The sequence below is a fragment of the Dermacentor albipictus genome, chromosome 7 (genome assembly GCF_038994185.2).
Source record: "Dermacentor albipictus isolate Rhodes 1998 colony chromosome 7, USDA_Dalb.pri_finalv2, whole genome shotgun sequence".
In the NCBI taxonomy this organism is placed as follows: Eukaryota; Metazoa; Arthropoda; class Arachnida; order Ixodida; family Ixodidae; genus Dermacentor; species Dermacentor albipictus.
In genome coordinates, this window is record NC_091827.1 from 57,036,601 (window position 1) to 57,063,041 (window position 26,441).

General features: G+C 46.7%; 2 protein-coding genes across 3 annotated transcripts in view; one reads left to right on the forward strand and one right to left on the reverse strand.

The window, feature by feature from the left end:
- LOC135906830 (ras-related protein Rab-1A-like) overlaps positions 1 to 25,991 on the forward strand; it is a 28,540-nt gene extending 2,549 nt beyond the window's left edge. The window contains exons 2-5 of the mRNA XM_065438424.2: positions 10,435 to 10,507; positions 19,200 to 19,247; positions 21,538 to 21,585; positions 25,640 to 25,991. Of these exons, the coding sequence (XP_065294496.2) occupies positions 10,435 to 10,507; positions 19,200 to 19,247; positions 21,538 to 21,585; positions 25,640 to 25,813 (343 nt within the window). The 3' untranslated portion in view covers positions 25,814 to 25,991. The remainder of the gene's footprint in view (positions 1 to 10,434; positions 10,508 to 19,199; positions 19,248 to 21,537; positions 21,586 to 25,639) is intronic.
- LOC135906786 (ras-related protein ORAB-1-like) overlaps positions 1 to 26,441 on the reverse strand; it is a 170,622-nt gene that overhangs the window by 90,624 nt on the left and 53,557 nt on the right. The window lies entirely within an intron of this gene.

The following is a 26,441-nucleotide window of genomic DNA, read 5'->3' on the forward strand; positions in this document are numbered from 1 at the left end:
CTAGACTATTCTGTCTTCCATTGTCGTCGTGAGTGCCACTGGTATTGTATAAATCTCTATAGAACTCCTCAGCCCCTTGAACTATTTCATCCAAATATATATATATATATATATATATATATATATATATATATATATATATATATATATATATATATATATATATGATATTGCCGGCTTTGTCTCTTAACGCATGCATCTGATTCTTGCCTATTCCTAGTTTCTTCTTCACTGGTTTTAGGCTTCCTCCGTTGCTGAGAGCATGTGAAATTCTATGCATATTATACTTCCTTATGTCAGCTGCCTTACGCTTGTTGATGAACTTGGACGATTGTGCCAGTTCTATTTCAGCTGTAGGGTTAGAGGCTTGCATCCTTTGGCGTTTCTTGATCAGATCTTTCGTCTCCTGCGATAGCTTACTGGTATCCTGTCTAACGGAGTTATCAATGACTTCTGTTGTACGCTCCTTAAAGATGCCCACAAGATTGTCGTTCATTGCTTCAAACTAAGGTCCTCTTCCTGAGTTAAAGCTCAATATACCGGTTCTGTAGCTCGATCCGGAATTCCTCTGTTTTCTCTCTTACCGCTAACTCATTGATCGGCTTCTTATGTATCAGTTTCTTCCGTTCCCTCCTCAAGTCTAGCCTAATTCGAGTTCTAGAGTGCTCAGCGGCAAAAACTCACGATAAATCTTTGAGGATAGAAACTCCTTGGTTATTGTAGAAGATTGATTATCACTTCACACCTACTTTTTCGTCTACTGGTCCCTTAGGAACGGTGGTGATTCGTTGCTGTGCGTCCAGAATTAGCGCAATGCAGCTAATTAGAGTTTCGCCCGAACTTTTAAGTTTCTTTATAGTGTTTGCGAAGAAGGTGAAGTTGGCGAACGAACATGTGAGCTCTTCTTGGAGGCTATCCTCATAGAACTTTGAGCCTAGCCTCAGAGAGCTTGACCCTTTCGGACTGAAGCACTCTTTCACCTGAAAAGGCGTTGATCACTGCCATCACTTCAGGCAAGTTGCAGATATAATACTCAGCTGCTTCTAGTTATGTTTACCATCTTGTGATGACGGGCTCTGGCGGAAGTGGTACGTCCGGGAACTACTCCTTGGGCGTGCGAGCGCCAGAGGGCGCCTACAGGATACGGTCCCGGGCCTTGACTGAAGCAGTAAGCTCGTTAACCTCCTTGAAGTGCTTCCTCAGTTCTTCACAAAGGCTTGCTACGTGCGTAGGGCATGCCTAGAAAAGCGCGTGTGCCAGGCATGTGAGATGCACCACTTGTGGGTAGAAGGTCTTCAGCAGTTGATTAGCCTTGTGCATGTAGGCTGCGACGTCTGTGTAAAGTAACAGAACCTCTGCGTCTTCGGCGTCTGTATGACAGTACTTTGAGGGACTGGTTTATAAGATACGCTATATACTCTCCGTTTGTTCTCTCCGAAGTCTTCGAGCACACTAGAATAGGCCTTGGCTTTTCGTCTGCTGCAAATTTCCGAGCTAGAAAGTGAGTGACAAAGCATCACTTCACGTTTGTCGTCTCATTAACGGAAACCCAAATGTAAGAGTCGCCAAGGTCTTTGATACTTTCTAATGGTTCTTCATATTCATACTGAAGGTAGTTCTTCTGCAGTGTTGACTCAGATGGCACGCTGTGGTTGCGGTACTTCTGTAGGAGTAGTTTCAGCGCTGGATTTTCAATTCAGTCGCACAGTTAGCAAAACGCGCTCTCTCCACCTGAAGCCCGTCGGGTCAAGTGTTCACTGCCGAATCAACGCATTATTGGTTGTCTTTCTGTGCGGCATGACTGAGAAACGCAGAGCAGACTGCCAGACCGCTATAAGACCACAAGGACAATAACGTAAACCGGGCCCGGGCGTTGTGGTTGGACCAGGTAGAGTTCAGAACAATCAATATTACAGCGTAACATACGCATCTGAAACTGCACTCGAATGTGAAATTGGGGCTAAGCATTGTTTTGTAGACGCCGATGTTGAAAATAGGCGTTTATATATAAGCCCTAACGCATTATAAAACAGTACTACAAACTTTCTTAACGCTCAATTCATGCTCATACAGAGCGATCAAAATTAAGTTTTACGGATTTCTTAAATTTAGACGCTGGAAGGTACGTTAAATTCACCTACGCAGAAAAGTTATGTGTCCAGGAGGACACAATGCGAGATGATATTTGTCATTGTCTGCCGGCCAGTTAACTAAAACTGAGCAATTAAGTTTTTTTGCGACTGCAGTAAGCGGACATGTTTGTATTAAAAAGTTAGAGGTAGTCGTGATTCTACACAGTTCCACGTGGCAGAATTCGTCTAGCACGCCCGTGTTCCGAGATATCTGGCTGCAAATTTTAGTTTCCATTCGCGTGGTTACGCATGTAAGACAATGACGATGGGCGCAAAGTTCCTCCCAGATGGTAGGCGGCTGTTGCGTGTGGCGTTTCGTCCGGAAGCGGGGCAGAGGCATAGGTAAAGATAACTCCGCTGTCGAAACAGGCAACCACGCAGACTGTAACGATAGTGGTATCTGCCATGCCGAGATAATGGCACGAGCGGAGAAGGCGGAGAGCAGTGCCCCTGCGTAGCGGCGATAGATGAGCCGGCATTATCTCGGACTGGGTGATGCAAATAGGGTGGCTGCTAATTATTAAATATTGTAATTTTAATTTCAAGTACCATCAACAACAACAAAAACAGAATTAGCCGTGGTAAGAAATATTTTGTTCTGCTATTTTAAAGTCGGTGTGCTCATGCCCAAATCTCACTTTTCATGGAAACACGACACCCATCAAGAAATCAATGTTTTAAAAATGTTCATAATCCTTTCCGTCCACAGCAACGCGAAGCATAAACAGCTCTCCCATTGACTCGATGACTTTGCCCGGTACTTCTGGGCCGATGCTCGCACAGGCAGCTATTGTGCTGTTCTTCATGTCATTAATGTCAATGGCCCTTGTTGCCTAAACTCGATCTTTAACGTAGCCCCAAAGAAGAAAGTCGAGCGGAGAAAGGTCACGGGATGTCGGCGGCCAAAACATCGCTTCTGCGGACCGAATCCATTGTCGGGGAAAATGACAGTCCAACCAACTCTTCGCAGAGGTGGAGAAACGTGGTGGTGCTCCGTCATGCTGGAACCATACTTGGCGCAGGTCATTCAGGAGAAGATTGGATACGAAGTTGTTGACTACAATGCTTAGTGTTTATTTCGCGTATTTCTTTCCGTTCTGGTTGTTCTGAACGGAAAGAAGAACACGAAATAAATACTAAGCATTGCAGTCAACAACTTCGTATCAAATCTTCTCCTGAATGACCTGCGCCAAGTATGGTTCCAGCATGACGGAACACCGGAACGGAAAAAAGTACAGTATGCCACACCACACATTGACATTCTAGTGAACTTGGTATTTGTGTTGCTATAGCCAGAGGGGATTTTTTTAGGACCTATGATGGGTGTTCTGAACGTTCACAGTACCATACTGCAAAACCGAGCTTCATCTGTTCAGATAACTCTTTGAAGGAACTCTTTATTCATCAATTTTGATCAGGCCCCAATTGCAGAAGTCAAGTCGCCTTTCAAAGTGCACCTCACTTAGGTTCCGGTGAATGCAAACATGGTACGGATGGACCCTATGCTTCTTTGGCACATTTGCGACTGTTGCGAAGCTGCGTCCGTGCTCATAAGCAATTTGTCGGACACTGATTTGTGGTATCAACGTTACGTACACGAGAACGTCACTTTCGACAGCTTCATCGACAATTGTCTTATTGGTGTGTCTCTGATGGTGGCCAGAGGCTGTTGTGCGAAAGCGCTGAAAGATGCTTATGAAGGTTGACTTAGCTGGAAGTGGACGGTCTGGGTGGCGAGCCGCGTACAGCCGCGTACAGTAAGACAATCTCAGCCATTGTAAGAATCACAATCTTGTTTTCGGTAGTGCCTCGTCCCGGTGGAAGCAGCCATGTCAGCACCAGTGGATCCTAACATGGTTTTTCTTGATTGTCGTTCCAAAGGCGCCGCCATGGCGGAAGCAGTCTAGTAGATGGCAGTGAAGCTAACGCGTTGAGGAGATAATGTCCCGGTGCGATCTCAAGTCGTACAAAGACGTGTCGAATTTTTTTCTATGCTGGCGTTTTATAGGATAATGATTACTGCGTACGCCGCTCCAGCAGTCATTCCTTGGATACGCCAGCCGAGAGTGAAAGGGTAACAATTATCACCTTTGCCTACGACTGCGTCCCGCTTTCAGGCTAAACGCCGCACGCAACAGCCGCGTCACATCAGGAAAGAGCTTTGCGCCGGTCCTGTCTGTTTTGCATGCGCAATCGCGCGAACGGAAATTAAAATTTGCTGCCGGATTTCTCGGAACATGGGCGTGGTAGAGTAATTCTGCCAAATGGAACTGTGTAGAATCACGAGTGCCTCTACCTTTGCAGTACAAACATTCCCGCTTACTGCAGTCACTAAAAAGTTAATTATTTAATTTTAGTTGATTGGCCGGCGGACAGTGATAACTATCATCTCATTTTGTGTCTCCCTGGCCCTGGCCACATAACTTATTTGCGTAGGTGAACTTCCCGCACTTCCCAGTGCTTAATTAAAAAAAAACAGTAAAACTTAATTTTCATCACTCTATAATGAAAATAGTTTATTACTAAGCAAAGAACAAAATTGGCGTTTACCTAAAATCTCGTCTCTACTGATAGTACACGAAGTCACCATGACTTGAGTAGCCATTGGTTTTGCATATGCTTGCTCTGTAGATGCTCTTCGTCACCAGTAAAAACGATGGTTAAAAAAATTGTGGGGTTTTATGTGCCAAAACCACTTTCTGATTATGAGGCACGCCGTAGTGGAGGACTCCGGAAATTTCGACAACCTGGGTTTCTTTAACGTGCACCTAAATCCAAGTATACGGGTGTTTTCGCATTTCGCCCCCATCGAAATGCGGCCGCCGTGGCCGGGATTCGATCCCGCGACCTCGTGCTCAGCAGTATAAACAGCCCAACATCACAGCCACTGAGCAACCACGGCGGGTAACGGTGGTTAACGATTAGCTGCAGAAAGGAGAAATGGGACACACTGAACAGAGCAGTTCTGCACGCCCAGCGATATGAATGGAGAGTTTTAGCACGTCTGTAAACATCTCAGCGCTTGCGGATTGCTGTATTACCGCAGCCATGGACGGCCGCTGCATAGTGGCGACCTTTTGTGACGCTTTGCTCAACTGCAGTACGTTCGAAATGTTTGTATGTCATGTTAGTGCTATCGTTTAAGCAAAGTCATAAACAGACTGTGCATTGGGGATTACGTGGCTACCAACAGTTTACAACAGGAATAGAATAAGGTAACTCAATACAGTACGTGCTTTGTGTGCCCTCTTTCAGACTCTATGTCTTAAGATTCCGCTACCAGCGTCGTATTTTGCCGTACACCTCATCAGTAAGTCGGTATTTGTCGTTCGAATGACGAATGCTGCTTCATGGACAAACTGAAACTCTTCAATAGCGCCAGATTTACCGATGGTTTTCGAAGCAGAGCGTACAAGGAAAGCACAGGGTTATATCTGAGCACGATTCTTGAGCCTGTGTGATGGGTTCAAGGCCTTGCAGACCGTGAGCTGCCGCCTCGTCATCGCACATTATTGTCACGTTTTAGAGACATTTTGTGTCAAGGGTGCAATGCACTGAATCTAAATTTGGGAACTGCAGCCAAGAAGCATTACGTTATACCTTTTGTTTCGGGAAATTGGGTCTTGTCACTGCACCGAGCAGCGAGAGAGAGTGAGAGAGAGAGGGAGAGAGAGAAAGCTGTAATAGATGCTGGAGATGTTTGCCGGGTCATGCATGCTACTGGAACTGGCAGAGGTTGTGCGTGAAGTAACCCATTCATACGCGATACACATGCACACAACCTAAACAAGCACTCACAGTAAGAAATAACTAGAGTACCTTGTCGAGACCCCCGTCCACAAGGAAGTCAAGGAGCACCTTTGAGAGAAAAGCACTACCACCCCTGCACCAAGGTTCTAGTACACGCTGTTATGAACTTCCAACCGGTGCCACCAGTGTTACGACACCCAACCGGTGCCACCAGTGTTACGGCTTTGTGGTCCCGTAGCGCTCGTCACCCGTTTCGTGACAGAGCGTTGGTAGCGAAGACTCCGAGCCTGGCGTCGATGAGAATAACAAAAGGGACTTTATACATTATATACAGGTTATCATACAGGACATGAACGGGTCGGCACTGGGGCCGAGTGCTCACAACAAACGCGACTGTTCTCGCACGACGACGTCCGGCGAAAACGCGTGACACATCTCACCCCAGTCGGGAGCGACACTCTCTCCCGGTGAGGTCGGCGGATCCTGTTTTCGAGCGGCGTGTCGCTGCTTTTATAATCCCCGAGGACCATTGTCACTCAAACGGCCCAATACAAAGTCAGCACACGACGGTCGTCCGAGGGGTCCAACCAGCGACCGCGCTGGCCACCCGGTTCAAAGTTCGCGCGCGCGGTGACCTCCAGGCAAAGGGAGGTGCGGCGCCGGGCTGTCTGGCACACGCGGACACGTCCAAACACGCTGCTCGCCGAGGCTTCTCCCGCACGACGGCGCAGCATCTTGACTTGTGAAGGGAGAATTATGGCGCTCGCAGGATAGATTCCGCATCTTGCAGATTCGGAATCCGGGCTTGTGGTAATGGCACAACAGCATCCCCGCCCTCAGATAAGGCGCCGGGAAGACGAGCTGCCTCCACGTGGCTCGGATGCCAGGCGCGCACGTTCGTCAGGCTCGTCCAAGTTCACGTCCAGTGTCGGGACGCCAGGTAACTTCACGTGCCCAGGTCCGACTCGCCAGGACAGGAGCTCTGCTCACCGCGTCGTCGCCAAGGCACCTTGACCAGCTCCGCTCGGGTCGTTCCTAAGACCTTGCTTCTCGCCACTGGTCCCGCTTGGTCGTTCTGCAGCTTGCAAAACCGACCGGCAAAAGGCAACACCCAACACGAACAAGTGCCCTCTGTCTCCCGTCAAACACCAGACAAGGCCATAATTCCAATCAACCTAACTAAATTGCTATCCCTCTTTTTGCTCCCGCTGCAACAAGAGGCAGGTGTACGATCTAGCACACAAGGCTCAAACAATCAGTTTTCAAATCAACAACACACCAAAATAGAAACAATTAATAATCAGCAATAATAATGACAAATAGAATGGTCCCCTTGAAATCGCTTTGGACCGAAACCATACTTCTGAGGAAGCAAATGAGGTCATTCATTTTTCCCGGCGATATTTTCGCGGAATCCGAAGCTGCTTATATTTGCGACCCTGCTTATCCGTGTAGCCGCGGTACGATAAGCCAGATTCTTTGCCAAATGAAACCCTCTTTTTTTTCACTCCCCGTTTGACGCTCTTCCTCAGATCGGCTAATGAACAGCCTTCCTGTTGCTCGCGAATCAGACTTTCTCTTTCAACTGCAGCCTGCTCCTGCCGGCTGGCGGAAACCGGAGCGAGTGTGGAGCCCGCGTCGCCTAATTGCGGCGTCGCGTCTATATCGCGGCTAGCACTGTACGCGTCACTCCCACTCACTTCCAGGACCCGCTCGTCTAGGCCAGCCTCCGAGCTCTGCCTCTCCCGTGACTGCTCACCACTCAAGTTACCTTGATCAGTCCGTGTGCCGCACCGCCTTTCGCTCACCGACGCTAAGTCAAGTTCCCTCGACAGCGGGCGCGCTTGGGATCGCGTGGGGGCCATGTACGCCACGTCGGCAAAGAATGATTTGCCCTGATCCCTCAGCAGCTGCTCCGAGCTATTTGAGAAGAGGTAGGAAAATTGCTCCGGGAGGGCGGCTGACACAGCGGCTTCGGTGTTAAGTTTTCCAAACTCTCCTTCAATGATAACCGTTGCGATCGGTAAACAGACACTCTCCTTCTCGGCCACTTGCCGTATCCTAACGCACTCTCCCGTAAAATCAGTCAAGGAGACGAAAGACGGGTGAACAACGTCCATAGTTGCTGCAGAGTCCCGCAGTGCTCGGCACTTCTTGCCGTTTACCTTAATTTCCTGCACATAGGGCTCCAATAGACGTATGTTCTTGTGAGTTTCCTGTATCGTTGCGAAAGCAATTCTCTCTGGGCAGCTTGCAGCGATGTGCCCTTGCTTTTTGCAATTGTAGCAGGTTAACGGCTTCCGTTTTTCAAAAGAACGCGTCGTATCGTTTCGCTGCTTGGGACCATCGTTAGCATTCTGAGATGCATTCTGTCCTTCCCTTACAGTTTCTTTGGTAATGGACTCGTCTTTCCGAAACTCGCGACGCGTGATTTGCTTCCGTTCGTCGGACTTCCCGGAAAACCCATCTCTCCTTTCTGCTTTTTCTACGCGCACTGCCTTGCTGTGCAAGCTGCGGCGGGTGTAATACTCTTCCGCTAACTCTGCTGCCTTGTTTAGCTTAACCTCCTTTAGCCTATCTTGCAGCCAGAGCCGGACATCCTCATCAATGCAACGGTAGAACTGCTCCAACGCGATGCATTCGACAATTTTGTCGCGGTCGTCGTAAACCTCTTCGCCCTTCAGCCATTCCACCAGGTCGGCTTTTAGACGAAACGCGAAGTCAACATTCGACTCCTTGCCCTTTTTTGCATACCGGAACCTCTGCCGGAAAGCTTCGGGCGACAATTTGTACTTCCGCAGTAGCGCTTCCTTCACATCACTGTAGCTCTCGAACGCCTCTTTCGATAAGCAAGTTATTACGTCTGATGCCTCCCCAGGAAGCAACGCTAACAGATTCTGTGCCCAAAGGGATCGCTCAATGCTATTCCGTTCGCACACGTGCTCAAATTTCACGAGGTATTTGGCCATATCCTCTCCGACGACAAAGGGTGGAAGTTGATCGCGTATTCTTGGAACATTAGAAGTGAGACTAGGCGCTGGCGAGCTATTTCGGGTCTCCAACTCTTTCATTTTAAGCTCGTGCTCACGAATCTCTCTCCTTTCCTCCTTTTCCTCTTCGCGACGTTCCTGTTCTCTCCTTTCCTCCCTTTCCCGACGTTCATTGATACCCGCCAAGGCCTCAGCGGCCTCCTCAGCCGTTACGTCCCCAGTCCTCATGACCTCAAGGATCGCATTCTTTCTTTTGGTTGAGCCCAACTCAATGCCCAACTCCTCACAAATTTCGAGAAGTTCCTTCACCTTGTACTTCTCCATCGTTCACACTGTCCTCCTGCTGTTTACCCTTTTTGAATATACCTGCCGTACGCTACTATAACACTACTAGTAAGACATATGCAAGTATATCACACACTGCCCTGTTTACCCTCTCAGCATCCCCTGGTTTTCAAAACACTCTTACTAGGCTTGAAACACACAAGGTTAAACACAATGCAACACCAAGTCAATCCCTGAGCTACTATAACCTGTGTCAGAGAAAGTCTGGTGTTTGAGGTAAACTTCAGGCACTCACCGCGCCGAGGTAGCTGATGCCGGTCAATCCCGTAGCTGCCATCCAGTGTTATGAACTTCCAACCGGTGCCACCAGTGTTACGACACCCAACCGGTGCCACCAGTGTTACGGCTTTGTGGTCCCGTAGCGCTCGTCACCCGTTTCGTGACAGAGCGTTGGTAGCGAAGACTCCGAGCCTGGCGTCGATGAGAATAACAAAAGGGACTTTATACATTATATACAGGTTATCATACAGGACATGAACGGGTCGGCACTGGGGCCGAGTGCTCACAACAAACGCGACTGTTCTCGCACGACGACGTCCGGCGAAAACGCGTGACACATCTCACCCCAGTCGGGAGCGACACTCTCTCCCGGTGAGGTCGGCGGATCCTGTTTTCGAGCGGCGTGTCGCTGCTTTTATAATCCCCGAGGACCATTGTCACTCAAACGGCCCAATACAAAGTCAGCACACGACGGTCGTCCGAGGGGTCCAACCAGCGACCGCGCTGGCCACCCGGTTCAAAGTTCGCGCGCGCGGTGACCTCCAGGCAAAGGGAGGTGCGGCGCCGGGCTGTCTGGCACACGCGGACACGTCCAAACACGCTGCTCGCCGAGGCTTCTCCCGCACGACGGCGCAGCATCTTGACTTGTGAAGGGAGAATTATGGCGCTCGCAGGATAGATTCCGCATCTTGCAGATTCGGAATCCGGGCTTGTGGTAATGGCACAACAACGCTCCAGCTCAAAGAAGCTTTGATTTATATCTAAAGCAGATATTCAGAAATGCCAGTAATTGCGCACAGGCACATGAAATATGACGTAGTTTTTGCGCACGTTACGCCCTGAACTGCGAGATGTGACAGTGAAATTTTTGCTATTAAGAAATTTGCCGTGGTAGAGCAGTGTTTTGTGAGGAGCCAAGGGACATTTACAAATTGAAACTTTCGCACATGAAACCGACTCATGATAAGTGCTTGCGATTATCTTTCTTCTGTTCGCAGTGATACCTTGTTGAATATTGTCGTTCTTGGAGAAAGGTGGAGCGGCAAAACATCCCTTCTGCTCAGATTTGCGGTGAGAATTTTTCACTTGCTATGTAGACCGTGCACGATGGCTTCTCATACCTCTCGTGGCGTGCGCCACCGATTCAACTCGCTGTTTGAGTATGATGGCAAAGTGCGTCCAGCTTTTTCCTGAATTGAGTGTCCTAAATTCGGCTTGAAAATAACCGGTGTCAGCAAAATGGGTGACGAAATAACAAAAAACACCCTCCACATTCCCTTGGCTGCGCCTAATGTTGCAAAATTTTCTAAAAACTTGAAGTTGTGAAAAAATATAAGACATTTTTTTTTAAATTTGGGGAACACTGAAAGAATGTACTAACCTTTTTAGCATACCGAAGTAAAAATAACAGCATATAATGTGCATGCAAAGACCGGGTTCAAATGGTTTTGGCACGAGATGGACATTCTATAACAGATCTATACTTTATTCGCTGGGAGATTCTTGCTAGCTTTAGAAATTCTTTACTATCGACCATGAAAGCTGCGAACATTCGTTTTATTAAGGAGGAGAGGCTGGTGTACAGTCTGCACACATCCGGAACATTAGTTTCCACTTTGCGGATGGAGGGTGTTTGTCGTGCAGTCAATTATATGTTGCGGGTTCGTCATGTTAAAAACTAGTTCAAGCGCAGGGATTGTTAGAAAACAGCAATCATAAGTATGTATACATTCTCTGCTGCCAACCGCTGGAAACCAGTTGACGATGATAAAGTATTCTTTCCGAGCTGTACTTATTGATTACGTGAACAAAAGTGTTGATAACTGAATAAATAAAGACCAGCACTTTTCCTCCCTAAATTTGTATGTTGCAACCTCACTACTATTGTATAGGTGTGACGTCAGGAATTAGTTTATTTTTCTCGTATTTGGGCAGTCTTGGAACAGGATTAGTTTTCATTATTTGCTGCGTTGAGCTTCTCGTAGGGCGACACCTCCGGGCAAAGAAAATGCCACGCGCTCTTCACACCTCCTGGTTCTATCCACTCTCAAAATATCTGGTTCATTCACACGCAATGTACTGTTTGAGCGAGAATCTATTAATTATAGGGCCATGCAAATGCTGTCCAAATACAAGACGTCGTGACGACCCATCCCGCAAGGGCGTCTGCATCAGCAGCGGTTTGGCGTGTTGCGACACCACCACGATCGTTGGACCCTCTCGCGTCTAACCGTGCGTGGCTTACCCGTTTCCGGGGAGAAAGGGGATCCTGGTGGTTGAGCTGATGTCGAGCGTTTGGACCTTTAAGGCCTCTCGTCAGAGGCAACACAGCCCTTTAGCCTCGGCTTCACGTAGATGGCACCTCCGGACTGAACCATTCGGGGGAAATCGGTAGTTGCCTTTTCTTATCCCCCTTTCCAATCTTCGTCTTTCTCTCGCACCTTTAGTCTTTCCTGTCTTCTCTTCTGTTCTGCATTACTTTCGATTTTCTAGGCAACGAGGGTGAAAACTGTGGGAGTAGCCTACTCAGGTTATGTCATATTCCGTTATTGCGGTAATGTTCCGCTGGCATTTGCAAGACCTGCTCCACAGGTCCCGCAGCGTGCCCTTGTAGGGCTCCACGATGGGTGGCTAGCGTTGCTGCCGAAGTATCCAGATATCCTTATGGCTAGTTCCTCCTCTCCACTTCCTGGTAGCCCTCAAAAAAGAGGGCACACCGACGATGTGTTTCAGTTCTTTGGACGTCAAAGACCAAATTTCCCACGATTCCACGTCAATCACTGAAAACGGATAAACAAGTATGAACAATCTCCCCTTTTCTAGTTTCTAAGTCTAATCGAGGCACTTGGATCAGGCTACAAGGCATCAAGGATGCCAAGTGGTGATCTCCTCTTGGAACTTCATGATCATAAACAGTATGAAATGCAACCCAGTCTAGTGCCAGTTCGGGATGTTGAAGTAACAGTAACCCCGCACCGCACCATGAACACTACCCGCGGCGTTGTGTCGGACGATTATTTGTTCGAGCTGACTGAGGCTGAACTTTTGGAGGGCTTCAGTGAGCAGGAAGTTGTTAATGTTAAAATAATTCAGATGAGGCGGGATGGCAAAGAAATCCAGACCAAACACCTGACACTCACCTTCGGCTCAAGTGTTCTCCGCGAGTCCATCGAGGCCGGGTACATACCTTAAGCTTCAAGTTGGCCTTACGTGCCAAATCCCTTTCGGTGTTTTAAATGCCAACGTTTCGGTCACAGTTCGGCCACAGGCCGAGGCCGCCTCACTTGTGCGAAATGCAGTGCTCATGAGGACACATCTAAATCTTGTGAAAACTCTCACCACTGTAAACTGTGGTGGGCAGCACGCTGCATACTCGCGGTCGTGCCCATCCTGAAAGAAAGAAAAGGAAAACATAAATTTCAAGGAGGCACGCAGGAGGGTATCCTACCTGCCCAAGAACACTTTTGCCGATATGACGCGTCAGGGGGCAGCGACACAACGGCTTCCGGTGGCTGTCCGGCCCACACGCAGTGAGCCGGCGGTGACACCCTCTGACTCCCCTCCCCCCCTCCCCCCCCCACCGGTGGCTGCAGCAGGCGCTGCTCCGCCACCTCAGCAGAAACGGCCATTGACCTGCGGGCCGGTGGCCTCAAAGGTCTTGTCCGACGTGTCGAGGCCTTCATGTCACGCACAGCGCTCGCAAGAGCGCGTGTCCAGCGCTTCGTAAGAGGCAATGGATACAACGACCAGCCAGACGGCGCCGCCAGCGCCCATGGAACGGCGAAATTCTCACGATCGTTCCAAAAAAAGACAAACCTCGCGTCAAAGCGCCTGGAGAGGGCCCGCGCGCTAATCTTGGTCTCTAAACACACAGCACAAAGCACATTGATCATAATTGATACACAATTACTCCAATGGAATGTTAGAGGACTTCTTCATAATCTCGACGATATTAGAGAGCTCCTACACAAACACAATCCAAAGTTGCTGTGTTCAAGATACACATCTGAAACCTACAAACACAAACTTTCTTCGCAATTATACCATCTTCCGAAAACACTGTGATGAAGTTAACGCCTGCGGCCGTGTAGCAATAGTTGCCCGCAAGTCTATAGCTTGTCAACACGTCGCCCGTCAGACGCCGCTTGATGCTGTGTCAGTTCGGGCAATTCTTTTCAGTAAACTGGTCACAGTGTGCTCTATATACATACCCCCTAACTATAATTTCAGGAACGGCGAGTTCTATAATCTCATTGATCAGCTTCCGGACTGCTACGTACTCGGGGGTGATTTTAACGCCCACAACACGATGTGGGAAGACTCGCGATGCGACGCGAGAGGTCGATTTATTGAAAATTTCCTTCTGACCTCCAGTGGCTGCCTGTTGAATAAGAATGAGTCGACCTATTACAGCGTACAGCAAAACTAGTATTCATCGATAGATCTAGCATTTGGCTCTGCTTCTCGTGTTCCTCACCTGGGATGGAACGTCGTCAATAAACTTTTTTGGAAGTGACCACTTTGCTTTAACATTAAACCTGATAACTCTGCATGAGAACCCTCCCTCTATTCCTCGATGGAAATTAGCATTGGCTCACTGGGAGCACTTTGAAGAATCAACTTATATACCACGAGATTTTATAAAGGATTTTAGTATAGATGATGCTGTTGCACAATTTACCGCTTTTATTATTGATGCATGAGAAAATGTTCCAAAAGCCAGGGGAACTCATGCTTCAAAGTGTTGTTTTCACTGGCTTTACTTAACGAAAAATAACAAAAACATAGACGTTTCGCCACCTATGCGGGTGGCATCGTCAGTACACGATGGCAACAAATGATGGCAACAACGTATCTCTCATTTGTTGTCATTGTGTACTGACGATGCCACCCGCATAGTTGGCGAAACGTCTATGTTTTCGTTATTTTTCGTTAAGCAAAGCCAGTGAAAACAACACTTTGAAGCATTATTGATGCAGCTGAAAAGTTTACCCGAATGGTGGTTTCTTTACAAGACGTGTTCCCTAGTGAAGCGAAGACTGCAGAGAGACGCGATAGAGTCAATAAGGCATGGATCGTATTGCTTAGATCTCCAAATGCAGAAAATATAATTCAGTTTAAAAAGATCAAATTACAGGGTAGGCGGACACGACGACAGGCAAAGAAAGAAAGCTGGATGAGGCTTCTCTCAGGTATAAATTCATACACACAGGAGGCGAAAGTGCGGAATAGCTTAAGAAAGCTTAAAGGGCAACAAATTCATCCGTTGCCTTAGGGGAACGACCAAGGGAATACGTTGCAAAACCAGGCAGACTCTTTTGAGGGGCACTTTGAGCGTGTCAAGCTCAATCCATTATTCTCAGTCCTTCCTTAAATACAAACAAATAGAAGAATGTAAGCCAGTCACGCGTAAATGCCGGCTAAACGAATCGTATAACCGGCCTATCAATATTGCCGAGTTCAGAGCTGCGTTGATCGTATGCAGGAGCTCGGAACCGGGACCTGACAGAGTCAGGTATGACATGATCAAAAACTTGCACACTGACACACAAGTTTCACTATTCGCACTTTTCAACACTATTTGGGCTGCCGGATTCCTTCCATCCACACCCAAAGAAACGATTTTGGTCCCTGTTTTGAAGCAGGGTAAATACCCTTCCTCGGTGGCAAGTTGCCGCCCCTTAGCTCTTACTAGCTGCCTTTGTAAGTTATTTGAAAAAATGGTTTATCGGCGAGTCATACATTTCCTTGAACTGAACAAAGTGCTTGATCCCTATCAGTGTGGCCTTAAGAAGGGTGGTCCACAACCGATCATCTTGTGCGTATTGAAGGAAATATCCGTGACGCATTTGTACACAAAAAAGTTTTTATCCATATTCCTCGATATGCAGAAGGCGTACGACACAACGGGGCGCTGCGTATCTTGAGAGACGTGTCGGGAATGGGCATCTGTGGCAATATGTTAAACCTAATAGAAAGCTAGTTGTCCAATCGTACCTTCCGCGTCAAAATCGGCAGTGTTTGCCACGTCCATTTGCACAGGAAACTGATGTACCCCAGGGAGGCGTGCTCAGCTGCACACTCTATCGTTAGGATGACCGCACTCCATGATTCATTACCACCGGCCATTTTTTATTCCGTCTACGTGGACGACATTCAAGTAGGCTTCAAATCTTGTAACCTCGCAGTGCGCGAGAGTCAGGTATAGCAGGTCTCGAACAAGGTGTCTAAGAAGGCAGACAAAAGCGGATTTAAAATCAACCCCACAAAAATTCTGTTTTAATTCTTTTTACAAGAAAGAGAGGCCTGGTTCAAGATCCTTGTGTAGAACTGTGTGGACAACAAATACCTGTCAACAAAGGGCAACATTTGTAAGTATTATACTTGACTCCAGGCTTACTTTCATTCCACACATGCAGTATCTTAAAGAAAATAGTCACGCCAAACAGAAGTTCTATTTTGTCGTCTCAGAATAGGACACAGATTTGGCATCAATAATTTTCTCTTTACTGGAAATGAAACTTCAGCCTGTGCTAGATGCGGGGAGATGCTGACCGTCCTCCACGTCCTCCTGTAGTGTCGGGAAGCCGAATCTGACAGAAAGAGACATTTCCCCCTAGCATACCGGCAGTACATCCCTCTTCACCCCGTAATGTTTCTTGGTCCAGAACAGTTTTTTGATTCCAACACAGTCCTAGGTTTCATGAAAGATGTTGTCATACATGTTATTAGCCCCATAAATTCGTAGCGCATCCTCTCTTCAAAGGATGCCGCTGTGATAGTAGTTTTGTATAGCACATGCCTCCAGGCCCTTGTGTTTTAAGGGGTCTGGTGAGGCAGTACAGCTATAGCCAATTCTGCATCGGACATACTTTGCATATCGTAGCTATTTTTAGCAGTGCATTTTAAAGCTCATACTACACATCATTAGTCATCGCCATAATCTCATTACACGTAGATTTTACGCGCTTTGCAGCCACATCACAACAAATACATAGAACTCATCACACCACTGAGAGAGAGAGAGAGACAGAGAGAGAGAGAAATTTAGGAAGGCAGGGATGTTAACCAGTCAAGAATCTGGTTGGCTACCCTACGCTGGGGGAAGAAAGAGAAGGGAGAGAGAAGGTGTAGAGACGTGTACGGACAGTGCTTGAGTTAAAGCCGTTCGCGCAAACCAGACGTTCTGAGAAAGCACAAGAGTGTCTTCCCTGTCTTCTGAGCCGATGATTGTTGGGGACGGTACTCTAGTACTGTCTGTTCACTCAGAGGACGATCATCTAGTTTCCTCAATGTGTTGGACAAACATTGTCTTTGTGCACCACTGCGAAGTCACTAACAATAGCATGGAGCTCCTTGGCCATACCGGCAGCCGTTGCACCACTAAGCACACGTTCATTCATTCGTTCGTGACAAGCCAACGGGGGGCGGGGGGAGCTCATGGCAGCATCGGCACCCGAATTCCATTTTTTCGTCTTTTCTGCATTGCGAAGCCTCCTTTTCATTCTGTAGGGAGATTTATGACATTTGTTATAGTAATACATTATTGCTATTTAATTTAACTTTCTTTGTGTAACTTCCGAAGTGAAAATTGTCCGCCTGACATTAAATCTACTGAATGAAGTTGTTTGTCACAAGCGACACTTTCCAAACAATGCGCTGAAAATGCATCAGTTCACGTTGAGTAGCCAAATGGCCGACTACCTTAGCATGCTGTCTTGCGTCGAGACTGAGGACCAATGAAAAAAAGAAGGAACTTCTGTGAGAATGTCCTTGTTAGAATGAGACAGAAAGCCATACCAAGATGTTCCTTTGCTGAGAACAGCTACTGGCGGAATGATTTCTGTATTGTACAACGGGATAGTGGGTTGAGGGAGGGAGTCACTTTTAGGCCACTACGGCGTAAATTTAGACTGAGCGACTAGAAGATGGGGCCTTTGCTTTGACGGTAAAAGGCGCAATGTCAAAAATGCAGCACAGGACTGCCAACCTCTAGGCTCACGCGCACTTTTAATTTGGTTGAAAGAACACTGAAGTAGTGAAACAAACATCTTGTAACCCAAGAGCGGATTCTGTATGCAGTCATAACCGAGGTGAGTCGAGATTGCCTTTCTGAGCAACAAATGATGGAGATGCTGCACACTAACGCCACCTTAAAATGTTGCACAAACTGGATGAGGCAAAATGTCGCGTGAAAGTTTATACTCATCAAGCGATCTAGTCTAACTTGCATACAATTTACATAAATACATTCCATTTTATTTGGTAAACTAAATCGATCGTTTCTTCGGTTTTTTATGCCTGGAGAAATGCCAACAAAAAGTTTTCCCCCGAAATTTCCTGTTTTTATTTCGAGTCATCACATCCCTATAGCTATGCCCCTTCCCACAACCGCCCCAGGCATAACGGATGCCTTGCAGAAACATACTACGGGCCCATCGCTGACAAAAACCCTTAACTTCCGGACTTCACATAGAAAGCTTCACTAAAGGTGTGCATCTTAAGTTTCCTCTCCGGCCTCTTTAACCTAAATTTTTTCCGTAAAACGCTGCTGACACCAGTCAGGGGGTGTGTGCAGCTGCCAAGCTCCGCCACTAGATTATGCCACTTTATGACGAAACTAGGATGCCACCGTGCCCAATGGCTATCTTTCCATGGTCTCGGAGGTCTCGAGCAGTCTCGGAGGCTATGCATTTTTGTGTTTGCGTTTTGCATTTACCGCCAAGCGATGCTACCTAGGCGATGCAGAAGTCTCCCAACTACATTGCGATGTAATGCTATCGTTACATGCACATTCGGTTTTATTGCGGCAGCAATTATATGGATCGACACTCAAGGCGCATTTCTGGCGTTGCCGTTATGTTCCATATAAAGTCCCAACACGGTAACGTCGTCGCCGCATGCCGTAGGCTGTATGTGCCGCTGAAAACTTGCGAGTATGCCGAAGGTCGCGTCTCAATCTCGCGCGCCAGAGGGAAGAAAGCAGGGAGGGAGCGCGTCGTCTTCTGTCGTGCGCGAGGCACGAGGAGGTGGCGAGAGAGGAGGGGGGCGCTCTACTCCGGCGGCTACTACTTAAGACGCGGCCGCGCGGCCGCCGTATCTTGCAAGCGATCTGTGACGTGCACAGGGTACGCGCCTCATCTTCAAAGCAATCTGCGATGTGCACAAGATATACGGAGTGCCGGTGGCTTTATATATACGGAGGGCCGGTAGCTTCATATGCGCTGTGCTTTCGATGTTTACTTTGCGTTGCAGCGAGAGAGAGCAAGAAGGTCCATTGGCTCGCTGCTGCTGCCGTGCTTCTCCACACCAGCGTTTTGACAGCGAGCTTCCGCGGTCATCGAGCGAGATGTGTGCATGTTTACCTGTGCGCGCATCACACCCTGCTAGTTATCTTAGTTAGTAGCGAATATCTGCTAGTCTATACGGCCGATTAAAACTAATATCCTTACTTTGTACAGCTGTATGCGATATATGCTTCACCTTTCGTGGTAAACTGCTACTTTGTTTTTGCTGAACAAGAGAAAATGCCACCATGTTCAGTGAGTGTCTTTCATGTTTGCTTCTGTGGCCGCATCACATGACGCCAACCAGGGAATGCAGAAGCCTCAGAAATTTATATTTTTATTAGATAGCAAGCATCTACTCGGCGAGAACCACACCAGCGATCGACCGATTGACCCTCGGGAAGCCATAGGATGGAAGAAAAAAAGCTTCCCCCCCCAATTTTTTAAAGGTTTTGCTTTATTTTTTTGTGTTGCAGGAGGGCTATTTCTCAGAAAACCAGCGGGCGACAGTTGGCATTGAATACGTGCGTATGCCTTCTTCATGTTTATTGGTACTGCGAGAAAGAGATTGGTAATTGTGCAAACCATCTTCACTGATAACATAGTAGGCTACACACACACTAACACACATACTACTAACAGAACTTACTAGATAACTACACTGAGGTAGGGAAATTTGTTGATGGACTGTATATGCTGTACGAGTATTGCTAGAGTACAGGGCTGATGTGTTCTGGCGGAGTGGTCCAGCTCACCTACGGATGGCGGACCACAAGGCAAGTGTTGTTTAATTGTGACCTCAATAGCGCTTCATGGTCAACAGTCTTCATGCAGTCAGCTAGCAATATATATATAGCTGGAAATGTGACACTGTAGAAAGCAGGAAAGCTTCTATCGGGGGCGCTTAGGCCCTGTAGTCTCACGCAGTCCATTCGCAATAATTCCAACTCGTAGAGAGTGGATGTTTTTCGATTAAATTTACGAAGTACGAACGGCCCTAGATTGAGTGAAAACTGCCCAAAAGGGACATTTGAGCTATCCCCAAGTGGTTGCGGTTCCAAGTAAATGTTGCCGAGAATCAAACCAAATAAAGAAAGGGCTTGACACGAATGGTGCCTCGTGTACGTTGATGGCTGATGTTCATGCTGGTCATGAGTATTTTTTCGTTGTACCCGAATAAATGTTTACTAGGGCTTAATTACCCAATTTTTATTAAATTAACTTAATTTATAAGGTGTCAATGCACAAGTAGTGGATGATGTAGAATAATCTTGATAGTCGTCATAGTGAGGGAATGTAGAAGAACATAAATTGCAATAAGCAATCAACAAAAAAGATTAAATTTGTTATTCATCAAATTTCAAGATCTCCTGCTGCTGACCTATAAGCTTGTAAAATTGATACTGTGTGTAAAAACATTCGGTACGTGGTGGAAAGGTGCTAATAAACACTGTCACAGTCTGAATGTAAAGATTGCTGCCGCACATGAGACATGCGCCAAATGAAAACTAGTTCTGCTGTCAGATTTTTGTCAAGTGAAAGAGTAAAGCGTATGAAAATTTCATGACGATCGGAAGTTAAGTTTAGCATTGCATGCTCGTTACAGCAAGCTGTTTTTCAAATGGATTAGATAAGTGGCATGTCGTGTGACATCTGTGAAATATGCTCGTCAACCTAGTCAAGCAGATCGAGTTGGGATTAGAAAGCATGAAATTCTCCGTCCTCATACTGCCCGTGTGACAGTTGCGACCACTCAAACCTGCGATTGAGAGTCTGACAGGTTTTCCTTACTCACGGACTCTCGGCCGAAGTGATTAACACGTTTTCGAGCAAGTACTGCTCAAGATGCATGACTGGTTAAACAGCCAATAAAATTATATTTTGTTGCACAGGAATTCAGACACTCTTCAAGCGTTAGAAACTTGTATTGAAAGTGGGAGAGATTATGTAGAAATACGATGCTAAATTCCTTCTGATTCGCTCAATAAATGCTTCTAAAAAACCAAGGCAGCCACAACTCTACTTGACAGCTACGTGATGGAAAGCATTGATGTTTAGTTGTAGAAGGGCACTCACAAACTGCGATAATTTTCTGAAGCGAGAAGGATGGCTGCACGTTGTGAAGACGGAATGGTTATATGACATTGCATTGTTCGAGATGATTACGTAGAATTTGACAAGGTTAGATGGTTAAAGTGCGCATTACACTTATATAATGTACATGACTTGGCATAATTACTTAATGTCGATCGGCTACTGATTGTGTTTTCGACTGGTGACAGCACTGGTGGCTTCACTGGTGGGATTTATTGCTGGCTTTGAGTTACTCTATATGCTTCCCCTCCCTAAGTGATCTTATACAGGAACTACTTGCTAGGCGCTTCCTTCCCGAGAATGTGACGTCAGTCCACGTGGGCCTGGGGGCGGCCATTTACACTAAGAAAGCGACGCTATGATATTTGCTCAGCTGCATGCCTCTGTCTCCTGTTAAATATTTTTACACTACTAGCAACAAATTTGCCAACTTACAGGTATGTGTCACGGAAATTTGAAATTTTCTAACAAACTTAAGGTGTTCATTTCACTAGCTCTTGTGGTTTGCTGCTCCAGCCTTTACCTACAAAGTATCTTCGGAGTTGTATCTGTTTCCTGCCTCTCCCTTCCCTTCCATGCATGGACTTCTCGTTTCCCAAAGACCCACCCTAATACCCATGTCCTCCGCTGCCTGTGCGGCGGACAGCATTTTGTGTTGCTTGTACAGATATGCATATGTGTCGTGCATCTTTGAAAGAGAATTGTGCGGTTCACTTGCAGAAAATGAAAGTGATAGAAATAGACGGAAGAAGGATAATGCTGAACCTTGTAAGTAAATATTTATTTCTCACATTTCTAGAGGCATTTCAAAGAGACTGTTTTTTTAATGAAAAGTGGAGAGGTTTTTCTGGTGGCGTACCTAGCACGCTGCGTAAGGTGAATGCGACGCTACAGTAAATTACACAGGACATGCGACCCTTAACACACACATACGGAACCAAAGTATCTTGTTGATACCTGTGCCCTGCGAAAAGTTTAAAGACCCAGTGTAGCGCGTGACACACAGGCGGCACTTGTTTATGGTCTAAGTAAATGTAGTAACTGAAGGTGTCAACACTGAGGTACATTTAGTGCGGGCGTCGTGGAACAGCCTTGTGGAGTACAAAGGCCTGAGCTTCGATTGTTCATAATGAGCAGCACTGAATGCATCAGGAGCTGATTAGATCTATGTTTAAAGAGATGATCCATTGTAAGCAGCATGTCTACTCTATACTAATGGAACTTTCCATATGCTATTCCAATATGCCCTCTATGTAATTGTTAAGGAGTTTATGGGTTCCACTTAAATTGCGGCATTGTATTTTCGTAGTTGAGGACGACGCAACGAGCTATGGAAAGAAGAATGATAGTGTAACGTTAAGGGACAAGAAACGAGCAGATTGGATGAGGGAACAAACGCGGGTTAATGACACCTTAGTTGAAATCAAGAAAAAGAAATGGGCATGGGCAGGACATGTAATGAGGAGGGAAGATAACCTATGGTCATTAAGGGTTACGGACTGGATTCCAAGGGAAGGGAAGCGTAGCAGGGGATGGCAGAAAGTTAGGTGGGCGGATGAGATTGAGAAGTTTACAGGCACAACACGGCCACAATTAGTACGTGACCGGGGTAGTTGGAGAAGTATGGGAGAAGCCTTTTTGCCCTGCAGTGGGCGTAACCAGGCTGATGATGATGATGATGATGATGATGATGATGATGATGATGATGATACCGACTACTTTGTCATAACGGATCAACTCCTACACTTTATGGCCTACCAAAGATACAGAAGCAAGGTGCTCCTATGCGACCCATTGTCGACCACACTCGGTCAGCTTTGTACAAGCTTTCCCGTTTCTTGCACCGGATTATTTCACCACTTGTTGGAAAAAGCGGCACACACGTACGCAATTCTGGCGACTTTATTGAAAAGACATGGCGCGTTGTTTCTGTTCATGATGACGTCATGGTCTCATTTGATGTTAGGTCACTATTCACAAGCGCTCCAGTAGAACTGGCTGTAAAGGTTTGTACTGCTGCTTTCGAAGCTGACGGGCCGCGGCCCAATAGGTATCCGATTGGCGTTCGAAACCTATCTTGTCTCCTTCGGTTCCATTTGTAGAATACATATTTCGTCTAACAACATAATTTTTATCTGCAAACGCATGGTACGGCTATAGGGGAGCACCTATATCAGTTTCTGCTGCGAATCTGGTCATGGAAGACGTCGAATGTAGGGCGTTTGCATCTTTTACCCCGTCCCCAAAGGTGGTCCTTTGATATGTAAATGACTGCTTCTGCATAATTCATAAGGATGCTCTCGCAGCCTTCACTGCTCCTCTTAACAGCGTGGAATAGGTGATTCCGTTTACTGTCGAGCAAGAAGCATGCGGTTGTCTACCGTTTCTTGATGTTATTGTGAAGCGCGGTGACTCTGGCCTTTCTTTCAACGCCTACAGGAATGCCACACATACAGGTCGGTACCTGCATTTTAACTCGGTACATCCGCTTTCACACAAAAGGTCTGTTCCTGCTAAGCTGTTCCAGGGAGGAAAATCCTTTTGCACAAGACAGGAGGACTGCACGCGTGACATTGGGATCATCTGTGAAGATTTAATAACCTGTGGCTACCCTCCGGCCTTTTTGTCTTCGGTAAGGAAAAAAGTGTCATTCCCAGAAAGACAGCGTTGCGTTTTGCGTCGTCTTCTAAGAAGTGAGCTACCATTCCATATGTACCTGCCACAAGTGAGACCATCGCTCGTATCTTGCGCAGGTACGACGTCAAAATTGCGAATGTGCCAACCAGAAAACTAAGAAACGTTTTAGTAAGCGTAAAAGAGGAATTGCCACAGGAAAATTTCCCCGGTGTACTCTACGCCATAACGTGCGAGAACTGTGACTAGAAGTAAATCGGGGAGAGAGGTGACTTGAAGAAGCCTGCGCAACAGCATGAGTATGACGTCAAGAAACGGCACGAGGCCTCGAATGCCCTTGCTGAACATGTGGAAGCTACTGGTCACAACATTCACTGGGAATGTGTACGTGTCCTGGCCAAGGAAAAGACGCTTGCGTCATGTCTGCATCTAGGATCCTTGCACATGCAGACCACGGCGCACACGCAAAGAGGCATGACGGGACACTTCCTATGGTGTAGACTCGCTGCTTGCGTCACGTACTGAAACGTACTTAATTACGTTGTACCTCTGTTATGGGTTTTAGTGTGAACAAGGCTCCTGTATGAGGAGCCGAAACGTCATTAAATTTTAAGTTGTCTTGGTGAACGCATTTTTTCGCGCTTATTCATCAAACTTCAAGGGCGAAACATGGTCACCGCGCGCCGCATGCTGTACGTGCGAGTGAAAGCGTAGAGGGGAGGGGGATCGACGACGGTGGCTCAGTCTTGTGTGCGCAAGGGAGAAAAGCGGAGAGGAAGCGCGCCGCCTTCCGTCGCGTGCGATGCATCGAGGAGAGTGAAGCCAAAGGAGGGGGGGGGGCATAGAATTCTGTGATTTGTGAATCTGATTGCGCAACAAGTTTATTTTCTTTGTTCGATGCCTTATATACACTGACTTTTGTTTAGATATGTACATTTATTGGAGATTTAGGCGTATATTTAAATATCTTGTTGCGAGCTTTTCTATACACATGCAGTGAACTTCGTTTCCAGGGACGCTTTTTGACCTTTATCAAGCTGCATCTTCGCATTTCTAATGTATATTTTGCAGAACTCCGGCTTTTTATATGTGCTCTCTGTTGCGACTATAATTTTGGTGCAATTACAATACACGGCCGGTGACAGCTGCTCCTGCGCAATACAATGGAACGAAGGACAGCGTCAGTGATAGTTTTCCCTGGCCGTTGCATATGTACAAAAATGTAAAGAAAGTACTTGAATTATGAAGTTTCATTAAAGTATTTGTCCTCAACTTGTTTATCTCATGGCCTTCACGTTTTTCATATCAGCGGCATGCACTCATTTGCTGGTTTCGAAATGACATAGTTCTAAAGTTGGTGTGATACTTTCTTTTAAATAGACAAAAAAGGTGGAAGCGATGATATAAGTCATTTCTGGCGCAATTTTTTGGGACATACGAGTACATTCTTTTGTGAAAAAATTTATATTTTACATGTCTTGACAGTGCGTAGCATTCAAGAATTCGTTTGCAGCATCTTTGGCAACGGAAATGCAGTTATCATTGATGTATTTGATCCCTCGACAAATTATATAAGGAACAGGCCGAGCTGGAACGTGGGTTCCCACCCGAACGAAATTTCTGGCTTCGCCACTGCTACGTTGATATTCGGTAGACACATCAATCACGTGTTTCCCAGAGGAATCGTTACCATGGAAGCCAGTAAGTTCGCGTTTTACTTTACGCGAACTTACTGTTATGCAATCACGCAAGGATCTGAAACCGTGGACAGGTTGTATTCTGTAAAAAGGGACGTGCACATTGTGAGTGCGATCGTTGTGTTTAAATGCACCGCATTCAAAAACTAAGAAGGTTTCGCTTACATAGACAGACATCAAGGACGTGTTCTGTCCGAATTCATTTTTTTGTTTTATCTTTGTATTTGTCATGACGCTGTAACGAATACCAAATAGTGTGATTTAATTGATTTGATATTGAAAAAAAAGCAAGTATTTGCGCTCCCTCACAACCAAAATAAAATGAAATGCGACACGTTTTATTATAAGCATGATTTCGCTGTTTAATTTGAACTTTCACTGTGCCATCCGAGTGCCGCAACTGAAAGAACAATGCCAGAAAGCTGGCTGCCGTCGCGTCGCACTCGATCCCGTGTAATTTATTTCGTTCGTCCTGACCTAATCTCTTCCAGGCGGACACGATGGGCCAAGAACGATTCCACAGCATTGCCGCCATGTTCTACCGCGGGGCAGATGGCATTATTGTAACCTACGATGTCACAAACCAGGCGAGTGGAAATTGCCTTGCGCAAATGAGGTTATCAGTTTTGTTCCTGTTTGTTGCATGCATGCTTGTCGGCACGTGAAGTGAGCGACCACGACCGCTGGTAAACAGGTACTATAAGTCCACTTCGCATTTGTGATAGTGAATGAACTGTGGGAAGGCTGAAGGCGCTCTCGAACGCTTTTCAAGACACCGTTTTTTTTGTTGCAAGTTGTGTAGACTGAAGGTCGGAGAGATACATGCGACAAAAAAGGCAACGATATCGGTACGCAGTTCGATGTTATTCAGTAGAGAAATAAAAAAAAACAGTAGCTGCCCTCAACTCAAATTTTGCGCAGTCTCCTGTCCCCGTTTGTCTCACCCACTGACGTAACCTCTCGCTACCAATGGTAAGAGCGTGAAGCGCCTAGGTAACGAAAGTTTGTATTTTATTCTTGCCCGCTCCATGTTCACGGACTGTGGTGGAATGGCGGCGTTGTTACCGTGGTAACCAACCATGTGGAGCCACCTTGCGCTACTTGGTTTACACCGTTGAAGGCAAGGACGTCGGTAGTAAGGAGCTTCTCTGACTATAATGACTCAGAGGCACAGACGCCACTACTGATCGAGCATCATGGGACTGTTCAACCTCTCCTGTCTTCTTTCGTAGCGTGCGCATGCAGCAGAGTTTAGCGCAGCACTGCGAACAACGAAAAGAGTGTAGTAACAAC